Source organism: Coregonus clupeaformis, chromosome 19, assembly GCF_020615455.1.
Source record: "Coregonus clupeaformis isolate EN_2021a chromosome 19, ASM2061545v1, whole genome shotgun sequence".
Lineage (NCBI taxonomy): Eukaryota > Metazoa > Chordata > Actinopteri > Salmoniformes > Salmonidae > Coregonus > Coregonus clupeaformis.
Window position 1 is genome coordinate 41020435 of NC_059210.1, and position 24204 is coordinate 41044638.

General features: G+C 40.8%; 1 protein-coding gene across 1 annotated transcript in view; it reads right to left on the reverse strand.

Moving 5' to 3' along the window:
* LOC121531906 (nuclear receptor ROR-alpha A) overlaps positions 1-24204 on the reverse strand; it is a 292990-nt gene that overhangs the window by 164816 nt on the left and 103970 nt on the right. Inside the window, exon 2 of the mRNA XM_041837448.2 lies at positions 4918-4938. Coding sequence (XP_041693382.1) covers positions 4918-4938 — 21 coding nt within the window. The remainder of the gene's footprint in view (positions 1-4917; positions 4939-24204) is intronic.

Here is a 24204-nt window from a genome sequence, read left to right on the forward strand (position 1 = left end):
TCTGGAAAAGAAATTCTCTATTTGTCTGTCATAGTTGACGTGTACCTACGATGGAAATTACAGGCCTCTCTCATCTTTTTAAGTGGGAGAACTTGCACAATTGGTGGCTGACTAAATACTTTTTTTCCCCACTGTACATGAAATGAGTTTGAATAGGAAATATAGCAAAATGCATAGGAAATGTAGTCATTGACAAGGTTAGAAATAATGATTTTTAATAGAAATAATAATTGTGTCGTTCAAACTTTGCTTTCGTCAAAGAATCCTCCATTTGCAGCAATTACAGCCTTGCAGATCTTTGGCATTCTAGTTGTCAATTTGTTGAGCTAATCTGAAGAGATTTCACCCCATGCTTCCTGAAGCACCTCCCACAAGTTGGATTGGCTTGATGGGCACTTCTTACGTACCATATGGTCAAGCTGCTCCCACAACAGCTCAATAGGGTTGAGATCCGGTGACTGCGCTGGCCACTCCATTATAGACAGAATACCAGCTGACTGCTTCTTCCCTAAATAGTTATTGCATAGTTTGGAGCTGTGCTTTGGGTCATTGTCCTGTTGTAGGAAGAATTTGGCTCCAATCAAGCGCCGTGCACAGGGTATGGCATGGCGTTGCAAAATGGAGTGATAGCCTTCGTTCTTCAGGGTCTCTTTTATCCTGTACAAATCTCCCACTTTACCACCACCAAATCACCCCCAGACCATCACATTGCCTCCACCATGCTTGACAGATGGCATCAAGCACTCCTCCAGCATCTTTTCATTTGGTCTGCGTCTCACAAATGTTCTTCTTTGTAATCCGAACACCTCAAACTTCGATTTGTCTGTCCATAGCACTTTTTTTCAATCTTCCTCTGTCCAGTGTCTGTGTTCTTTTGCCCATCTTAATCTTTTATTTTTATTGGCCAGTCTGAGATATGGCTTTTTCTTTGCAACTGCCTAGAAGGTCAGCATCCCGGAGTCGCCTCTTCACTGTTGACGTTGAGACTGGTGTTTTGCGGGTACTATTTAATGAAGCTGACAGTTGAGGACCTGTGAGGCGTCTGTTTCTCAAACTAGACACTCTAATGTATTTGGCCTCTTGCTCAGTTGTGCACCGGGGCTTCCCACTCCTCTTTCTATTCTGGTTAGAGCCAGTTTGCGCTGTTCTGTGAAGGGAGTAGTACACAGCGTTGCGTGAGATCTTCAGTTTCTTGGCAATGTCTCGCATGGAATAGCCTTCATTTCTCAGAACAAGAATAGACTGACGAGTTTCAGAAGAAAGTTATGTGTTTCTGGCCATTTTGAGCCTGTAATCGAACCCACAATTGCTGATGCTCCAGATACTCAACAAGTCTCAAGAAGGCCATTTTTATTGCTTCTTTAATCAGCACAACAGTTTTCAGCTGTGCTAACATCATTGCAAAAGGGTTTTCTAACGATCAAAAAGCCTTTTAAAATGATAAACTTGGATTAGCAAACACAACGTGCCATTGGAACACAGGACTGATGGTTGCTGATAATGGGCCTCTGTATGCATATGTAGATATTCCATTAAAAATCAGCCATTCCCAGTTACAATAGCCATTTAGAACATTAACAATGTCTACACTGTATTTCTGATCAATTTGATGTTATTTTAATTGACATTTCTAAGTGACCCCAAACTTTTGAATGGTAGTGTACCTCCAATTACAGTATAATCAGGGCATCAACTCTGATAATAATTTCAAAGAAATTAAGTTTGAATATATTCAAAGGACTTTTCACTTTGAAACCAGTCTTGTTATTCCCCTGAACATCCAACAACAACACTCGTTACAGTGGCTTGAAAACCAGAAGTGGAGACATGTAAATATTTAAAGCTCCCACAAATATATAAATATTCATTCAGGAATGATTTGATGCACTAAATAAATAATCCCTTGTTAAATAAATGACAGCCTAAATAAAACTTTAAAAACAGGATCTGGGGAAATGAAGATGAGATGAATTAGACAGGGAAGAATTCTGGCAAGAGGCGAAGGAGAGAAGGGAAAATGTCAGCTACCACTCCACCCCTTTTTAATTCCTAATGGCAGACATGCAAACGCACTGAGCTAATTAAAGCCCAGCGACCAATTAGATGAGCTTTAGCTGCACCTTTAGGGGGAGGTACCGCGGCAGAACCTCAGAGGGGAATATCGATATCTGTTCAGAAGGTGGAGCAGAGGAGAGAAGCCACCGAAAACACTTCTCTGATGCCGCTACTGCTGCCCAATGGTGAAAGGGACAGCAGTTAACGGTTCTATGGGTTTTTCTTTCCAGCCGTTGTTGAATAAACATGACCCCTTTCCACAGTGCCATGTGGTAGTGTCTCACTGAGGATGTGGGGCAGTAGAGGAGAGGAAAACCCAATATATTCAGAAGTAATTCTAATCCAGTAGCAATATAGTATATCCTATAGAATTCTTCCAGGCTGTTGCTTCAGCATGAAACTATTAGCCTATATCAAACTAAAGATTGGGACATGCATTACAAATACAATACACATAGCCAAAGTCTGGGTGATGTTCTCATCAAAAACATGATTGATAAATATAGATTTTCCTATATAATACCTGTCTGATGTGTGTCCTAAACCTGTCCTCTACTGACAAGACAGGAGGGCAGTCCTATAGGCTCACCCCACACAGGAGAGCGGTAATCCTAGGTCTGGCCTGGGACCATTCTCCTCCCTGTCTATCTTTCGCTTTCTGAAGGGCCTTTATGCTGCCTGAGCCTGTCCTATCACACACTGTGTGACAGGAACAAGGCTTTTGTGATGGCCATGATTAGTCTTTTGTGTTCCCAGGTAGAATTAAGATGACATTCTACAGGCAGTCATTGTGTTCCTATCTTCAGAACACTCAAAAAAAGATGTTAGGTTTTGAAGGGGTGAAATGAAGCCCGCGGGGCCTTGGCAGGCCTTGCTCTGTGGGGAAATACACTGGGGAAACACAATGGGAACAATCTTGTCCTTCGGTTTTTTTTTATACTCCATTAAACCTTAGTCAGTCCTGCCTATTTAGACTTTTTTTAAAGGCCCATTGCAGTCAAACATTTGATTTTCCTGTGTTGAAATACTGTAATCCTGTGAAATTGTGAAAACTATCATAATGCCCTTTTAGTGTAAGAGCTGTTTGAAAACACATTTCTGCCTGTTTTGGTGGGATGGAGTTTTGGCGTGCCTGGTATCATCACCAGGCGATAAATTCAGGGGAGAAAGACTGCCCCCTCTAATTGAATCCACAAAGTTCAAGGCCGACCGCTGTACTACAGGCATTGTTTACAGAAAAATGATTCCCTATTATAGTAAAGGGGAAAAAACGGGTTCAATCTTTATGTAAATAAATACACTTTTCGAAGACAATCATGGTACCAATAATTGCTTCTATTGTACCAGATGTATGCTTCTATTGTACCTATTGCACCAGATTATTAAAAAATTGGACACAGAAGAAGTTATAAGGATAATTTAGTAGTTGGGATGGCGGCTTTCAGATGTGATAATTATGGATTTATTTGTAAGCTGTCACTTCTCTTAATGCTCAGGGACATCAAAATAAGTTCAAATAGAAGCATCAGAGAGGATCACATTTGCTAGAGTACCACAGATTCAAAGAACACACGAAACCCATGACGCTGAAGGTCTGTCAATAACCAGTAATTTAGACAGCAATGTGCTGCTGAGACCCTCACTGCATACAGCCTGGTTTGAAATGTGCTGCTAAATATATTCAGATTTTCCACATTTTGTTAGTTATTCCAACATCAAGGCACTTTTATCAGCAGGTGACATACTAACAAAGACAGAGAACACATTTCCATCCCCACCTCTCCCCCCCACATGGACTGTATAGTAGAGTACAAGTCACATTCTCTTTGATAAAAAAAATACAGGAATATCTGTTTACATTTTCACATTGTGGAGAGGGCCGGATTGTGCTCAGTGTTGAGCTGTAGCAAACCTTTCTAACATGTTTTTTATATTTTTATATCATTTTTCCCTTCAAAATCTGACCATGGCTACCATTCAGTATCAATACAGGAGAATATCATTGAACAAAGTGAAGATAGCACAATATAATTATGTTCATGCACAAAAGGAGGGAGATGAGCAACTACTTGAGACCTGACACTTGCATTTAAAAGGACAACAAAGCACCTCATAGTGATGATAGGAGTGCTATAGTTCCATGTGGAGTGGCTCTCCTCTACAGAGGAGAGAGAGAGAGCAAGAGAGCGAGAGAGCGAGAGCGAGAGCGAGAGCGAGAGCGAGAGCGAGAGAGAGAGAGAGAGAGAGAGAGAGAGAGAGAGAGAGAGAGAGAGAGAGAGAGAGAGAGAGAAAGAAAGAAAGAAAGAAAGAAAGAAAGAAAGAAAGAAAGAGAGAGAAAGAAATAAATATAGAGAGATGTTCCCAGCTGTGGCAGCAGGGGAGGCCAGGGCACTGTGTCTACTGCCTACCTGAGACTGCCTCCCTGATGGAACTTAATGGCTGTGCCTGGAGAGTGCTATCTCCTGCCTGCAAAAGTTTCAAACATTGGCCTGTCCTCTTCCAGGAGAGTTCTCTGTCACCGTATAACTTCACATTAAGGGATGATAAAAACTATGTAATCTACCCATCCATCTTGATTTGCCTGTGTTAGCGGGTGGCCAGTATTAGAACAGAATACCTGCCACTCAGTGGAAGAACACTTGAACTGTAGCTCTGCTCTGTGTGACTGCCTTGCAACGGTTGCAGAGGAAGAGACGGCCTAGCTAACACATCGGAAGGAAACAAATACCAAATGGAGGAATGTGAGGCCTTTTTACTCATTTTCTTTAACATAAATATGGTAATTTTGTTATTTTGTTAGAGACAAATACAATCATCTGTTGATGCTGACAGACATACAGTTATAATATGTAGTACACTTACCTTGCTTGTTCGTGAGTCCACCTACACAGAAGTACATTTGGTCAATGTTATGAGTGTACATTTAGAAAGTAAGTGGTTCCATCTATTTTTAAATAACTCAATGACTGGATTATGAGACAGGCATTACGACACTTACCTTTGGTACATGATCAGGTTCATGAAGCAGCGAGGCACAGCACACAACATCACCGAAAAACAAAAAGAGAGAAAGGAGAAACACATTAATAATTTCAACATACAGTACAGTACACAACATCACTAACAGTGACAATTCAAGCAAAATATTATTTTACATTGCTTTTGTAACTATCTATTTCAGTGGTCCCCGGTATACTGTAATTTACAACTGGTTGAATGACAAATACACACCATAGACAATAGACTATGTATTATACTAATAGTGGGTCTGTTTGGTGAGTAGAGCCAGCCCTTTGCTGGTTGCAGGTTGCAGTGAAAAAGGCACAGCATTTAAAAAGCACATCATCATTTGTTTTGCAGGTACTTTACCTACAGTATAAGCCTTTACTAAAACTCAGTCAGATCAGTCTTTTTCTCATTCAGACACACACACTCAACGGGTAGCCTTCACAGTAATACCAAGGTACTATTTCACAGTGACACTTTGCGTGCCTCAAAGCACACTCACTCTCTCTAGCTCCAGCACACAAGATAGAATCTGATGAGTAGTGCAATCTAATTGAAGTGTAGATTACCATCACTTGTGTGCTTGCCAGCTCAAAATAATAAAAAAGCATGGAGGGAGAAGATAGGAATGTTGGTCCACTATGGTACAGTACAGTAGCTGTCCAGACTGACGCAACCTGCCACTCTACTGTTGGATACAAATCTAAAAGCTGAGCCTCTCCGGAAGACACCCTGGTGCTTAGAAAGAAAATGGCCCCCACCGTGTGTGACAGACAGGTCCAGACATGTCCCTCTCTCACAGAGACACTGAGGACTTGGTGTTTAGAGACATAAAGTGTTGGAGGACGTGGGCCGGAGTCACTGAGAGCTGACTGGCAGCTGTGACGGGAGTGACATGTCAGCAGTAGGGTAGTACAGTGAGGGAAAAAAGTTTTTGATCCCCTGCTGATTTTGTACGTTTGCCCACTGACAAAGAAATGATCAGTCTATAATTTTAATGGTAAGTTTATTTGAACAGTGAGAGACAGAATAACAACAAAAAAATCCAGAAAAACGCATTTCAAAAATGTTATAAATTGATTTGCATTTTAATGGAGGGAAATAAGTATTCAAAAAATATTTCTGGCTCCCAGGTGTCTTTTATACAGGTAACGAGCTGAGATTAGGAGCACACTCTTAAAGGGTGCCTCCCGAGTGGCACAGTGGTCTAAGGCACTGCATCGCAGTGCTCACTGTGCCACTAGAGATCCTGGTTCGAATCCAGGCTCTGTCGTAGCCGGCCGCGACCGGGAGACCCATGGGGCGTTGCGCAATTGGCCCAGCGTCGTCCAGGGAAGGGGAGGGAATGGCTGGCAGGGATGTAGCTCAGTTGATAGAGCATGGCATTTGCAACGCCAGGGTTGTGGGTTCGATTCCCACAGTGGGTATGATTTTTTTTATTTATAATAATGTATGCACTAACTGTAAGTCGCTCTGGATAAGAGCGTCTGCTAAATGACTAAAATGTAAATGTAATGTTACCTGTATAAAAGACACCTGTCCACAGAAGCAATCAATCAATCAGATTCCAAACTCTCCTCCATGGCCAAGACCAAAGAGCTCTCCATGGATGTCAGGGACAAGATTGTAGACCTACACAAGGCTGGAATGGGCTACAAGACCATCGCCAAACAGCTTGGTGAGAAGGTGACAACAGTTGGTGCGATTATTCGCAAATGGAAGAAAAACAAAAGAACTGTCAATCTCCCTCGGCCTGGGGCTCCATGCAAGATCTCACCTTGTGGAGTTGCAATGATCATGAGAACGGTGAGGAATCAGCCCAGAACTACACGGGAGGATCTTGTCAATGATCTCAAGGCAGCTGGGACCATAGTCACCAAGAAAACAATTGGTAACACACTACGCCGTGAAGGACTGAAATTCTGCAGCGCCCGCAAGGTCCCCCTGCTCAAGAAAGCACATATACATGCCCGCCTGAAGTTTGCCAATGAACATATGAAATGATTCAGAGGAAAACTGGGTGAAAGTGTTGTGGTCAGATGAGACCAAAAGGGAGCTCTTTGGCATCAACTCAACTCGCCGTGTTTGGAGGAGGAGGAATCCTGCCTATGACCCCAAGAATACCATCCCCACCGTCAAACATGGAGGTGGAAACATTATGCTTTGTGGGTGTTTTTCTGCTAAGGGGACAGGACAACTTCACCGCATCAAAGGGACGATGGATGGGGCCATGTACCGTCAAATGTGGCTCAAGAAGAAGCATATTAAGGTCCTGGAGTGGCCTAGCCAGTCTCCAGACCTTAATCCCATAGAAAATCTGTGGAGGGAGCTGAAGGTTCGAGTTGCCAAACGTCAGCCTCGAAACCTTAATGACTTGGAGAATATCTGCAAAGAGGAGTGGGACAAAATCCCTCCTGAGATGTGTGCAAACCTGGTGGCCAACTACAAGAAACGTCTGACCTCTGTGATTGCCAACAAGGGTTTTGCCACCAAGTCATGTTTTGCAGAGGGGTCAAATACTTATTTCCCTCATTAAAATGCAAATCAATTTATAACATTTTTGACATGCGTTTTTCTGGATTTTTTTGTTGTTATACTGTCTCTCACTGTTAAAATAAACCTACCATTAAAATTATAGACTGATCATTTCTTTGTCAGTGGGCAAACGTACAAAATCAGCAGGGGATCAAATACTTTTTTCCCTCACTGTAGGTGGCAGCTGTGACGGGAGTGACATGTCAGCAGTAGGGTTGTAGGTGGCAACTGTGATGGGAGTGACATGTCAGCAGTAGGGTTGTAGGTGGCAGCTGTGACGGGAGTGACATGTCAGCAGTAGGGTAGTAGGGGAGTCTGGCTGGATGAGCTTAAGCACTTACAGTTCAAGGACATGGACACACGAGGAGACTTAGAAACTATACAAACTAACATGGTCCTGCTCTGCTCCTGTGGGTCAAACTCAGCCAGTCAGGATGGGATATGTCTGGTGTTACACTAGAAATCTGCAATTATGCAGAGATAGTTGACATACAAAACAGAACATAACAAGTGTATTCCTGCAGCATGATAACACTGACTTACTGTAACAAACCATTGGTGAAAAAAGGAACGCTAAGACCAATCAACAGAAATAGAGGGGGAATCAATGAGAGAAAGAGACAGAAAAATACCACCATAAGCACCAGAAATGAAAAAATTATCAGGTTGACATGAAGTGAAGGCATAAAGTCTGTCAGTGCTCTCAGGAAGGAAGGCCTCATTACTGTACCTCGTGGGCACTCACTCCAGTTGGCCTTTGAAGTTCTTTGGGGTACACCCTTCCATGAAACGAGCATCGTTAATCCACTTGTTAATCAAGTGTGTTCCTGAGCTCATGTCTGAAGTGCCCCTTTCCTCCTTGGGAAATCCAAAGCTTTGAAAGGAGATTGTAGATCAAAAGAGAGGGGATATTTTATTTTATAGACTATTCAGTCAGAGCAACATAATACTGCTTGTAGCAAATCCTACATTTGTGTATACAAGCTCATAATGCAATTTCACATCATGGAATGAATAGGCCTACTGAATTAATATCAAAGAAAGCATTAATGTAATTGCAAACAGATCTTGCAGCTATGTTCTTCTCGATTCCGAGCTCTAAAATATGAACAGTGCATTCTGTCCTTTACAATACAAACCTCAAGATGATTAAAGCACATCTCCTTGAACTAAAAGAATACACAGGAGGAGATTAAAATAAAACCCCTTTCAGGTTTTGAAGGAGGGAGCTTATGTGAGAGAGGGGCTGGGATGGGATGGGTGGGAGCCGTCCTCTCATGGTTGTCTTCCCCGTTTCTCTGCCCGCCCCTGACGAGTGTGTTCTCTCACTTTTCTCCCCAGCAAACAGGAAACAGACAGACAGATGTGAGAATAGCATGCCTCCTCTCGTCTTCTCTCTCCTCCCAGCCCTGTGGGCCGCTGCGAGGCAGCACCATGAAGGCCTGGCGCAGTGACTCCCCCCGCTGCGCCTACAACTCTCCTTTTCAGTTCAATTAATGAGCCATAAATAACCCAATGAAGGTGTCAACAAAGAGTGCAATTTATCATGGCTTTCACCACTGCACTTCATGTGAGGAGAACGCTCATCTGCAGCCTACCGCTCGCCCAAATAGAGACAACAATGTAATAAAAAGATTGATTCAGTAGCCGAACACTCCAACCTCAAATTTATCTTGAGCAGAGTGATCTTCACAGGTGCGGTGATTTGACAAATATGTTGGGAATTGTGGGTCTGCTCCTTTTGTTAGGGTATCACAGACAGACTGGAAATACATTTGGCTAAGAGCGAGAGACAATATACTCACTAGGCTCCCGTGAGGCTCCCATGTAGTCGGTGTAAAGACACTTCTTTCTGTCGGGGACTACCCTGCTACTCCGCACACAAGGGCAGTAATTGTCTCCCTCAAAAAAATATATAAAAAATAATGGGGAATTTCTGTTTAGTCCTATAGAGTTGGTCTAAGCTGCAGGAAGAATTACTTTATCAGTGTGTCCCACAAATGTCACATTGAGTGAACTATATGGAGGAAAAATATACAGTACTGAATAATATACAGTAGCCTGTGAATTGAATGGCTGCTAGAAGCAAGCTGCAACCAGAGGTAGTATGGTGTAGTGCTTCAGAGAAAAGAGGAAAACTTGTTGAATAATATATGACAGCTGGGTTTTTTGAATCCAACATTAAAAGTGATGACGTGCGTACAAACGCAGCTCTGCTTCATCTTAGAACCCCAAATCAAAACCTAAGGCTTAAAAGCAATGTTAAACAGCCTATCTTCACAGTGAGATCATTTGCAGAGAAAAATAAGCAGTGGCTGCTGAATGCATGTGAATACAAGCATTTTCAGCCTTGAAGCTAAGCCGGAACTTGAGTGCATATGAATCCTGCTAAACCAATTAATGGTTCCTGTTAACCCACTCATCTTTGGAGAGGATTGTCTTTCTAAATAACAGAGGAACACGTCCCCTCTCGAGCAAACAGCCCACACACACTCTGACAAAGACATGCAGATTTGCACTTGAATCTGGGGGCTTTTTCTTACACATCACAAACACACTCTTCAACTCACAGATCTTGCGTAACATCACCAATACAGAAAGCCTTTGTCTTGGTATCGATTGAATCCCCTAATCTGAACGCCTCCGTACACCAGACACTTTGATGGTTTGTGATACATACTTTATAAATTCAGCAGAATATACAATGGTTAAACTATTCAGATCTTAAAGCACAAGAAACATGTAAAATAGTGTAGGTAAATGAACCATTACATTATTAACTGACTATGCCAAATGGACATTAAAGGGAAAATCCACTCAAAAACTATTTCTGTATTTTTTTTATTAGTCCACTGTTGACACAGTCCCAAAATGTTTTGCATGTCAGCAGTCACGTTTTCCAAGATATTAGACTTTCAAGAAGCAAAGTGTCAACGGCCACATCATCATGATGATGCAAAATGTGGGTTACAGGCACGACTACAGAGCCGAGATAAATGACATTTCCCAAAATCACGCTGACATTTTCCCTTATTGAGCGCCAGGCACTGGCATGGCAAGAGCAGGCTTGTCAGTCAGTGGCAGACAGGCCTCACACCTTATCACAAGGGCACTCAGCATCTCTGGAGCTGGGGCTGGGGCTTGGGCTAGGGCTGGAGCCTGGACTGTGGCTGGTGCTGAAGGAGATGGGATGGGAATGGGGATGGAGTTTGGGCTTATGGTAGAGCCCCCACCACTACTCTCTCCATCCCCTCCCACACGCCTGCTCCTCCAGCCAGCCAGCCTCCCTCGGAAGCAAACGCAGAAAGGAAAATTAATAATTAAGGTTGATAATGACGCTCTTCATTAAATAATGATTCCGAATAAAAATGTGATGTACATAAATAAGGAAATAATAGAGAGGCTAAAAGACGGACATTTCGAGTGGGTTTTGGGTGAGGGAGCAAATTTTTTGACCGTGGGCTAAAAAAACTGATCAGACAGACACAGGGCTGTTTACAGTATGTGTCTGAGTATAGACTGATGATGGTCTTGAGGAGCTGACTACAGTTTCTCAATACCAGGAGTAGGGACGTCAAATCTTCAGCCTATACTGACCCTATGGACACTCTAGTCTAGAGCACCTGGTTAATTGTGCTTAGGAGCATTTTTTTACTCTCAAGTAGAAAGATGTAATTGTTGTGAAAATGTGTGATTATGCTACATGTACTATCATCATATATTAAAATATTGAATTACATTCACATATTGAATTATGTTATATTACGCTAATTTCCCTATGGTGGACAAAACGTGTTACTACATTACACAAACTTGCATTTTCAACACATAACATTTTGTGGAATTACACACTTTTATTTAACCTCTGATTAGAGATGTGTTTAAATTGATTGCTTAAAACAGATCAATCTCTTTGGTTTAGTACCAGTGTTTTTGTCATACGCGCCAGTCCATAGTGGACTGTCATTTTCAGACCACAATGGCTAGAACAAATTCTGGCGCTCCTCCCATAAACGTCTCTGGCCTCACATGAATTCATGGATTTGAGGGTTAAAAAATAATTCTAATGAAAGCCAATCCCTGCCACGATTTAGAAACCGATGTAAGGTGGTGATTCACGGAAATTATCCAGTCAAAAATGTGTTGTTTCCTTTTCCGTATTGGCCATCTACCAAAATAATTTTCTTACAGCGATATAAATGGAGGTTCTCATCGATCGACAGATGTAGTATACTCAAGTTCATTGAGGTTTGTCAGTTAGAAGATCGCAAACGGTACGTCACCGCAGTTATTGTCCCAGTTCCATTGATTTCAGTTCAATATTGATGTGTGATTAATTTGGGCACATTATTGATTACAGTCGAACAAGCTAATCAATTCCTGTCTTGAGTGGCGACTTGGTAAATATTGGTGCGTGTGAAGTTTATAAGGTACTAATTTAGAAAAATATAAGTAATCTGAACACAATTGTTACGTGTGTAGGTAGTAACTTGTATGTATTGCTCTTCAAAATATCACAACTTATGTCAGCATATTGACTATGAAATTGGACATCTAGAACCGATGTTTTGACACTCGGCCATAAATCTAAAATCCATGACAACAGGAAGCAGCAACAGTTTAATTTTCAATGTATGGTTTAGTAATATAGATAGTACTTTTAACATTATTTTTCAACATGATTCTACTTTATCAGGTAAAAACTACTGAATGAGCCCAAAAACATGCAATGATTTATTGATTTTGATGATATTAGTAAAATCGTGAAAATATGTTTGTCCTGGCTACCAGGAGCAGTAGGGAATGGGACAGAGGACATTGTGGCCATTCTCACTTCTACTCTAAGGAAAGTATAAATATTTGTCAGTAAACATAGTAATTTCATCCCATGCAGTGCCTTCAGAAAGTATTCACATTCCTTGACTTTTCCACATTTTGTTGTGTTACAGCCTGGATTTAAAATTGATTAAATTGAGATGTTTTTGTTACTGGCCTACACACAATACCCCATAATGTCAAAGTGGAATTATGTTTAATACATTTTTACAAATTAATTAAAAATAAGAAGCTGAAATGTCTTGAATCAATAAGTATTCAACCCCTTTGTTATGGCAAGCGTTATGGCAGGAGTAAAAATGTGCTTAACAAGTCAAATAATATATTGCATGGACTCACACTGTGTGCAATAATAGTTTTAACATGATTTTTGAATGACTACCTCATCTCTGTACCCCACACATACAATTATCTGTAGGTCCCTCAGTCGAGCAGTGAATTTCAACCACAAAGACCAGGGAAGTCTTCCAATGCCTCGCAAAGAAGGGCACCTATTGGTAGATTGGTATTAATACACCCAGTCACTACAAAGATGCAAGCGTCCTTCCTAACTCAATTGCCGGAGAGGAAGGAAACCGCTCAGGGATGTTGGCTTTGAAACAGGCCAATGGTGACTTTAAAACAGTTACAGAGTTTAATGGCTGTGATAGGAGAAAACTGAGGATGGGTCAACAACATTGTAGTTACTACACAATACTAACCTAATTGAAAGAGTGAAAAGCAGGTAGCTTAGTGGTTAAGAGCGTTGTGCCAGTAACCGAAAGGTCGCTGGTTCTAATCCCCGAGCCGACTAGGTGAAAAATCTGTCGATGTGCCCTTGAGCAAGGCACTTAACCCTACTTGCTCCTGTAAGTCGCTCTGGATAAGAGCGTCTGCTAAATGACAAAAAAAAAAAGAAAAAAAAAAAAGAAGGAAGCCTGTACAGAAGAAAAAAAATTACAAAACATGCATCCTATTTGCAACAAAGCACTAAAGTAATACTGCAAAAAATTTGTCCTAAAACACAAGAACAAATCTACAATGGAGTTGCTTACCAAGAAGACATTGAATGTTCCTGAGTGGCCGAGTAACACTTTTGACTTAAATCTGCTTGAAAATCTATGGTGAGACCTGAAAATGGTTGCCTAGCAATGATCAACAACCAATTTGACAGAGCTTGAAGAATAATGGGCAAATGTTGCACAATCCAGGTGTGGAAAGCTCTTAGAGACTTACCCAGAAAGACTCACAGCTGTAATCGCTGCCAAATATGATTCCAACATGTATTGACTCAGGTGGTTCAATTCTTATCTAATCAAGATATATTAGTGTTTTATTTTTCCAGATTTACAGTGTAGATTGTTGACAAAAAAAAAGACAATTAAATCCATTTTTATCACACTTTGTAACACAACAAAATGTGATAAAGTCAAGGGGTGTGAATACTTTCTGAAGGCACTGTAGATGTGTTCCTGTCCATTCTCAGAGCATACATCCATATGGTCTGTTCTCATGGTTATCACCACTCAGAACTCTGTTCAAGCAGCTGGCTCAGTTTCATATCATTAACTTTTTCACGCGTGAGTTCCATATATCTCTAATGGTCGCCCCCAGCGTGATTTTTTTTTAACCTGTATGTTGTCAGAATGCACTCACTGTTCCAAAATGTGATTGTTACGCAACAGGACAGTTAACCTGTGCTACCCTCAAACCAAGGCACGCTGACTGCTAATTATCTATAGGCTCACTTGTCAATTTCAAATAATTTTCTAACAGGTTTTATTTTTTAACAACAGTTTGAATTGAGGTGTGTTCCGCCTCCTCATTAATTCACATAAAAGTAGCCAATTTCACTGTTACGGTTTACAATTTATGTTTGAGGCTTTACTGAGCCGGACAAACTTATTTCTTCGATGAGAGCCCAAGCACTTCCCCGGTGTTTCCCCAGATCAAGTATGCAGACATTAGCGCATCTCCAGTCAGAACAGAACTTGCACAAACTTTATCCCCCTGGCACATTTTCCAGCTGTCGCACGCATTGCCTTCATTGTTGTTTTCCTTACTAATAATAACTTTGGACATGTGTGTTTTCCTATCAAAGTAAGTGCCTTATTACGTTATCATTATAGTTTCTGTATATCGTGTTGTCGTTTGTACTGTAGCACACCGTATATATGTATGGAGCATAATGTATTTACTGTTTTATTCACGATTTCAAGTACTGGTGACAAATCATGCATTACGATTCTTGGATAGATTGTAATGGACACATATGATGTGTGTAAAATACTTATTGGAAGGGTGTACTGATTATGATGAGCTAATGCTAAGCTAAATGCCAGCTACAGTGGGGAGAACAAGTATTTGATACACTGCCGATTTTGCAGGTTTTCCTACTTACAAAGCATGTAGAGGTCTGTAATTTTTATCATAGGTACATTTAAACTGTGAGAGACGGAATCTAAAACAAAAATCCAGAAAATCACATTGTAGGATTTTTAAGTAATTAATTTGCATTTTATTGCATGACATAAGTATTTGATCACCTACCAACCAGTAAGAATTCCGGCTCTCACAGACCTGTTAGTTTTTCTTTAAGAAGCCCTCCTGTTCTCCACTCATTACCTGTATTAACTGCACCTGTTTGAACTCGTTACCTGTATAAAAGACACCTGTCCACACACTCAATCAAACAGACTCCAACCTCTCCACAATGGCCAAGACCAGAGAGCTGTGTAAGGACATCAGGGATAAAATTGTAGACCTGCACAAGGCTGGGATGGGCTACAGGACAAAAGGCAAGCAGCTTGGTGAGAAGGCAACAACTGTTGGTGCAATTATTAGAAAATGGAAGAAGTTCAAGATGACGGTCAATCACCCTCGGTCTGGGGCTCCATGCAAGATCTCACCTCGTGGGGCATCAATGATCATGAGGAAGATGAGGGATCAGCCCAGAACTACACGGCAGGACCTGGTCAATGACCTGAAGAGAGCTGGGACCACAGTCTCAAAGAAAACCATTAGTAACACACTACGCCGTCATGGATTAAAATCCTGCAGCGCACGCAAGGTCCCCCTGCTCAAGCCAGCGCATGTCCCGTCTGAAGTTTGCCAATGACCATCTGGATGATCCAGAGGAGGAATGGGAGAAGGTCATGTGGTCTGATGAGACAAAAATAGAGCTTTTTGGTCTAAACTCCACTCGCCGTGTTTGGAGGAAGAAGAAGGATGAGTACAACCCCAAGAACACCATCCCAACCGTGAAGCATGGAGGTGGAAACATCATTCTTTGGGGATGCTTTTCTGCAAAGGGGACAGGACGACTGCGCCGTATTGAGGGGAGGATGGATGGGGCCATGTATCGCGAGATCTTGGCCAACAACCTCCTTCCCTCAGTAAGAGCATTGAAGATGGGTCATGGCTGGGTCTTCCAGCATGACAATGACCCGAAACACACAGCCAGGGCAACTAAGGAGTGGCTCCGTAAGAAGCATCTCAAGGTCCTGGAGTGGCCTAGCCAGTCTCCAGACCTGAACCCAATAGAAAATATTTGGAGGGAGCTGAAAGTCCATATTTGCCCAGCAACAGCCCCGAAACCTGAAGGATCTGGAGAAGGTCTGTATGGAGGAGTGGGCCAAAATCCCTGCTGCAGTGTGTGCAAACCTGGTCAAGACCTACAGGAAATGTATGATCTCTGTAATTGCAAACAAAGGTTTCTGTACCAAATATTAAGTTCTGCTTTTCTGATGTATCAAATACTTATGTCATGCAATAAAATGCAAATTAATTACTTAAATCTCATACAATGTGATTTTCTGGATTTTTGTTTTAGATTCCGTCTCTCACAGTTGAAGTGTACCTATGATAAAAATGTACAGACCTCTACATGCTTTGTAAGAAGGAAAACCTGCAAAATCGGCAGTGTATCAAATACTTGTTCTCCCCACTGTATGTGTGGTGCCATGTGTAATGATATCATACAATGCATTCTGGTTGTCACTTAAATATCTGTCAGACCAAAGATGTTATAACAAAACGAGGTGAAGGGATGGTTCACACAACTGACTTAGATTCTAACTATCGTTACTCAGGGTTTCCAGCTCAGACCCCCCTTTCCCGTTTACATTTTTTTATTTAGCTTAAAAACTTCTCCTGTGTTTGCCCCGCATTTATTGACAAATCTCCCATCATAGTAATATTCCCCCCACGATACCTTCCCCCATTTCCACCCCCCCATGGACTTGAAATCCCCTATAAATTAAATGAACCCCCCACAAACACCCTAAAATGGTTTCACCTAAATCTGGCAACCCTGTTTAGCTTTCGTGCTACGGTTAGTCTAGGCAGTAGACTTGTATTTGGGGTGATGATCTGTGAGGTGATAACATTTTATTTGTCAAAACTGTAAACGACTTGTCAAGTCATGCACTCCGGTTCTAGTATACACAGTAACAAGTACATTGAAGATTTGTAATTTGCTGAAAAATGGGCAAACTAAGTTCATATTTTTTGGGGCAATGGGCACAGCCATCTTTAACTTTAACTTTATTTGCATCTTATAGTGAATGGTATTCTGGGATTAGGGAGTTTTCGCTTGTCAAACAAACAAACAAACATCGCTGCCATCATAAAGAATTTAGCTGCTGTTAGCTTAGCTGACACGCATCTCTTTTCTAAACAATATTCCATTTCTCCCTTCTGCTCACCAGAGATGTGGTACATTGTAAACAAGTCCAGCTGTTAGGTCTCTAACTTAAAACGTTGTTTTTTGTCAGCGCAACCTGTTATTTAGACTGCTTTACGGAATGAGTTTGGCTGTGGAAGTGTTCCGTGTGATGCTTGAATGATGCATCACACGGGAGGCCATTATGAAAAAACAAAACAAAAAAAAACAAATGTATGCACTCACTAACTGTAAGTCACTCTGGATAAGAGCGTCTGCTAAATGACTAAAATGTTAAATGTAAGTTTGTATTTATCTTTTACAGTATAAGGTAAAATTGAGGAATAAAGTTGTGAAGACCTTTATTTTCCATCAGTACAAAACATTTTTGGGATGCTTTTCAGACAACAATGTTGTTTAGACGTTGTTGCTACTTTTCCAAACACATATTTGTGATGGTACGCTGCAGGGACCACTCAACAATGATCACAAATATGTGATTGTACGCGTCAAAGGGTTAACAACTGTCCTTCAAATATTTATTTTTTCCTGTCCTGAACGGCATGCATTCAGTTGTTGCCGTATGAAAGGAAAATCCCTTTCCCTTCTTCATGCAGTTGACTGAACTGTTGAATCAAATCACCATCAACAAGTTGGAGTGTGGGGTGATGTTTTCCGGGGAGAAGAAAAAGACAGGGATTGTATCTGGGGCTCTTGGTGGACGTGCTGTGGGGGTGAGAAAATAAGTGGGTGTGTACAGAAGCATTGGCAGATCATGTTTGAGTCAGAGGACCACATCCTCCTAAGCCTCTCTGAGTCACAGCAGAGCTCATAGAGAAGAGCTTCAGACATGTCTTTCTACTGAGGGAGATCCTTTCCCACGTCAAAATCATCATTTCAGCTATATTGGGTAAAAATATGCATGTAATTAACAATCATCAAAATTAATGGATGTATATACTGGCAGTGCCCATGATCAACATTTTGTGTGATGAATAACATCACTTACAGCAGACAAATCTATGGGATTATAAGAGACTCACACTTACATATAAGATAGTTTTTCCACCAGCGATAGCAACACTGTAGCAACACAGTCTCACACTTGTAGCTATGCAGGGAGGTGATGGATGACTTAACAAGACATAAATTATATAACAGCGGGTAAACTCAATACACTCATTAGTTTCCAATGCTTTTATTTTCCCCAGGAGTAGCTAATTGATGCCTCCCTCTTCCGTCTCTTTGTTTTTTTGCCCGACAGAAACAGTGAGATAATTCATGCTTGACTGCCACACTGGCACGGAACAGAAAACACATCTGCAGCGCTCGCCCTAACTACACTGATCAAATGGAAACCTGGGTACAATTTCATTTCTAATACTTGGATTCTATTTGATGGACATAGTAATATTTTCACAAGTCCATGCTTTTGCTGTTTGTATAACATATTCAAATATTTAACTGCCACCCCATTGTGAAATTGACAGGGTAAGCTATTATTAAACAAAGCAATAGAACAGAAAAGCTCTAATTTCAAGTGCCTATTTATTTATTTATTTACTCATGTTAAATCCAGTATGGCAGTGATCCAGAAGGTTCACAGAGCCGTGCTGAGATAGAGACAGAGAGCTCTACAGAGACAGAGAGATAAACACAACTGATAAATTACTGTCCTGTAAGAGACTAGCTTTTCATGATTTCCCGTGAAAAGACTGAAATTACAATGGACAAATTTTTTTTAAATTACATGGATAATACAGTTAGCCATTGTAGTAAAACATACAGATCACATAATTGTGTGTTTGTACTGTAGTGCTGAGCGTTTAACGAAATGTCGGTTATTTTTCAGTTTTTAAAACAACTAATTGACTGAGGTTTGTTCACCATTTCTTTTTTTGTTTCTCTGTGAGCTCAATGCGCATTTTCTGTAGAGATGAATCAGATCAAGCCTGAACTGTGCGATGTAGTAGGGAGTTGTAGTTTCCAACAGGCCAATATTCTACATAGTTTAGCTTAGAAAACGTGATAATTAACTACAATGACCATAATCCATTGCGCATGCGCCTACTTGTCCAGTCTGTGTGGAGCACTGTGCTGTAATAAGAAAGGTTTTATTCTGTGTTGTTACAGCATTCAACCCACATAATGCATAGTGCATTTAATGTATATTAAAAAAAATTGAATTGAAACTGAACCGATCTCAAAAAGCTCTAATAGCTCAGCACTATTGTTCCGTGACTGAGTTAACCCTTTTCTCTGGAGATGTCTGAGTTATGTTGTCGTTGCTACTGCTGATCCTGGTACAATGACTTCATCATTCATCTCAAACCTAAATGTTGCCACAAAGTTGTGCCATAACTTGTCTCCTTGTATGTTTTGTATGTACTGTATGTATATCATGTACTGTATTGTATACACATGGCCAAAAGTGCTCTTCGAACATCTCAAAATCTTCTGCGGAGGCTTTCCACTAGATGTTGGAACATTGCTGCAGGGACTTGCTTCCATTCAGCCACAACAGCATTAGTGAGGTCGGGCACTGATGTTGGGCGTTTAGGCCTGGCTCACAGTCGGCGTTCCAATTCATCCCAAAGGTGTTCCATGGGGTTGAGGTCAGGGCTCTGTGCAGGCCAGTCAAGTTCTTCCACACTTATCTGGACAAACCATTTCTGCATGGATCTCGCTTTGTGCACGAGGGCATTATCATGCTGAAATAGGAAAGGGCCTTCCCCAAACTATTGCCACAAAGCTGGAAGCACAGAATCGTCTAGAATGTCATTGTATGCTGTAGCGATTTCCCTTCACTAAAACAGCCCTGGACCATTATTCCTCCTCCACCAAACTTTACAGTTGACACTAGGCATTCGGGCAGGTAGCGTTCTCCTGGCATTCGCCAATCCCATATTCGTCCGTCGGACTGCCAGATGGTGAAGCGTGATTCATCACTCCAGAGAACGCGTTTCCACTGCTCCGGAGTCCAATGGCAGCGAGCTTTACACCACTCCTGCCGACGCTTGGCATTGAGCATGGTGATCTTAGGCTTGTGTGCTGCTGCTCAGCCATGGAAACCCATTTCATTAAGCACCCGATGAACAGTTTTTGTGCTGACGTTGCTTCCAGAGGTAGTTTGGAACTCGGTAGTGAGTGTTGCAACCGAGGACAGACAAGTTTTATGCGCTACGCGCTTTAGCACTCTGCGGTCCCGTTCTGTGAGCTTATGTGGCCTACTACTTCGAGGCTGAGCCATTTTTGCTCCTAGACGTTTCCACTTCACAATAACAGCACTTACAGTTTGTTGTGTGCTCGATTTTATACATCTGTCAGCAGCGTGTGTGGCTGAAATAGCCGAATCCAGTAATTTGAAGGGGTGTCCAAATACTTTTGCCATGTAGTGTATGTGAATTGATATGGTCAATCATTGTAAGTATGAATGACAGTCCACATGTTTATAACACAATAACATGTCATTACAGTGCTTTTCTTATAGAGTACAAATCACAGTGAACTATGACAACGTTCGCATGATTCAAGTTGTGTTGTCTGTGAAATTTGCTGATGTCTAGTTAACACGATGTGATAGCTCTGTAATGTATTATCTCAGGAATGGTAAAATATGTACAGCACAGACGCAACATGCGACAACAGTCCCTCAAGCTCCAGATTGAATTAGATATGATAACTTGTTGTTTTATTCAGTAACTATATCTTTAGGCTCTTCTCTCCACCATTATGCTTTCCTTTACCGTAGTGGGCCTCATTCCATTCTCTACAATGAAGTCATCATCTGCGATCCTCCACATGTGAATAGACAACACAACAGAGAGGAGCCTTTCATATGCTTCTGAGCATATGTGCTGCCATATCTCTTTACAATGTTCATGAAACTCCAGTCTAACAGTCTATTACAGAGACACAGCTACTACAAGGGGCTGGGACATCAGTCCTTTTCATTTCTCTCAAAGATATGTCCTTTATTATGTCTGATGGAGAGGAAGTCTGCATGTCAAGCCAAACATCCAGCCTGTTCCCGTCCACTCAGCTATCATAAGGAGGAGCTGAGGAGAAGCTGTTGCTATGGCCATAGAGTGGAAGAAAGGGAAATAAGTAATGTTATGTTAGACATTTTTCAAACTGCAGCTACTGCTGTATTGTGGAACTACCCAGTGGAGATCGTGACAAATAAATCAGTTATAAATGTTATAGAATGACAGCAAACCACCAATATGGAGGACAAGCTTAATGTCCTTCAACAATTACTAGAAATATCAGCCACTATGAAATAAAACAACAACAAAAAACCACTTAAAAGTAGTTTTAAGAGTCTTACAGGGTCAAAATAGCATGTCTTCTAAGACATTGTGATCGTACACATTGTAAAGATGTTGTTATACAGTTGAATTCAAAATCAAACTGGAATGTTAATGTTAATAAATTAAATACAATTACCCTAAAGTAAAGGGTCTAAAAATTTGAATTTCAAAAACTATTTAGAGAAAGTATTATATTGTGCCTTCAGAAAGTATTCACATCCCTTGACTTTTTCAACATTTTGTTGTGTTACAGCATGAATTTAATTTAAAATGGATTGTGTCAATGGCCTACACATAATACCCCATAACGTCAAAGTGGAATGATGTTTTTAGAAATGTTTACAAATTAATTCAAAATGAAAAGCTGAGTCAATAAGTATTCAATCCCTTTTGTATTGCAAGCCTAAATACGTTCGGGAGCAAACATTTGTTTAACAAGTCACATAATAAATTGCATGGACTCTGTGTGCAATAATAGTGCTTCAACATGATTTCTGACTGACTACCTCATCTCTGTACCCTACACATTCAATTATCTGTAAGGTCCCTCAGTCAAGCAGTGAATTTCAAACACAGATTCAACCACAAAGACCAGGGAGGTTTTCCAATGACTTGCAAAGAAGGCTACCTATTGGTAGATTGGTATTAATACACCCAATCACTACAAAGATACAGGCATCCTTCCTAACTCAGCTGCCGTATAGGAAGGAAACTTCTCAGGGATTTCACCATGAGGCCAATGGTTACTTGAAAACAGTTACAGAGTGTAATGACTGTGATAGGAGAAAACTGAGGATGGATCAACATTGTAGTTCCTCGACAATACTAACCTAATTGACAGAGTGAAAAGAAGGTAGCCTGTTTGCAACAAGGCACTAAAGTAATATTGCAAAAATGTTGGCAAAGCAATTATCTTTTTGTCCTGAATACAAAGTGTTATGTTTGGATCAAATCCAATACAACACATTACTAAGTACCACTCTACATATTTTCAAGCATAGTGGTCGTTGCCTCATGTTATGGGTATGCTTGTAATCGTTAAGGACTGGGGAGTTTTTCAGGCAAAAAATAAATGGAATGAAGCTAAGCACAGGCAAAATCCTACAGGAAAACCTGTTTCAGTCCGCTTTCCACCAGACACTGGGAGATTAATTCACCTTTTTGGTAGGACAATAACCTCAGGCGGTTGAATACTTATTTAATGAAGATATATTAGTGGATATTTTTATTTTATTTTTTACAAATGTCAGAACTTTTCTTCCACTTTGACATTACAGTATTTTGTGTATATCATTGACAAAAAATGACAATTAAATCCATTTTAATCCCACTTTCTAACATAACAGAATGTGGGAAAAGTAAAGGGGTGTGAATACTGAAGGCACAGTATGTGTATTGACAGTCATTGCCAATGTCCTGTTTTACTACCGACAGCCCTCAGCTTTACCGAGAGTGAGGACGGTCTCCTCCAAAACTTTCCATGTGATGCGTACCATTTGACATTCATTTTTCAGGGAAGACATCTGACGCCCAGTCTACCACCAGTGATCAATATCTCATCTGGGAAAATAAATTGCAGCTGTTTGTCTTTAATCTTAGAGGAAATGTATAAGCACTGTGACAACACCATGGAAGCATTAATCAAATAATGAAATAATGATTTTGGGGAGAAGAAAAGAAGCAGAACCTGCTCTGATATTCACTGTGACCTAGTGTTGTTGACATGATGCATCTTGTATCACATCTTGTTGCTGCTGTGCAGTTAGGGAAACTTGAGCGGAGATCAGCTCCTCTCTTTGACAGAAACCAAGGCGATGAATTGGATATCTAAGAAAAGATACCGTTCCCCTGTGTACATTGTGAATAATATGCTGTAACATGTATGGATGTCATACACTTGTACTTTTGACCTTCCTCTATCTGACAGTAAAGAACTATTTTTCCATTTATTCTCAGCCCTTGTCTTTGCAATTACCGTGTCCCAATCTCGCCTTGTCCCTGCAGTCACCCACAATACCCAGAAGGATCGGCAGTCTTTCTACTGGTGTACCAATTACCGTCCCTATCTTTTTGAAACAAAAAGTTTGGTGTAGGATATTAGAAAATGTCAAATTCAGGTTATATTTCACTTTAGTCCAACGGCTACATGGTGCACTCTGGAAACACAATCTTTACAGCAGCTTCATAATGCATGAACCCTGTGGTTCACCACTACTGGCTGGGCTAAAATAGTATGTTGTTTACTGTCAGTGAGGTGTTTACAGAGGGCCTACATGAGCAAATAATGAGCTGAGATTGATGTCTATATCACAGAAAACAAATGCATGAATTCTATATCTATATCATATTTATAAGCACTAACTAAATGTATTAACAAAAGCTTGTTTATCATGTAAAAACAATTGATATATCACCATTTCTAAAGGGAAAAAAATAAGAAGCAAGGGATTTCATGACATTATCAATGGTTCTTTAATTTTACTTTTCTGTTCTATATCATGGTATTTTATTAAATAATAATTTGTTAAGTGCTCAAGTAATCTAGTCCTGCTCTCCCTGACTGATGTGCATGAACTGTGGGTTCTTATCACGGTCCTGCAGGACAGGCTAATGTACTCCCAGACATCCACCTGCATGCCTGGCATGCTTAGCTAGAGCTGATGATGAACATTCTCCTGCATGGTAAAGCACCGTAATTCATCCACTGACTCTCTCAATGAAAAGTTAGCTCACACCTCAGCTTCAACATAGCATTTGTTAACTATGAATAAACAGTGAATTAATCATATACAGAAATACACACAACTTTAATGTTTC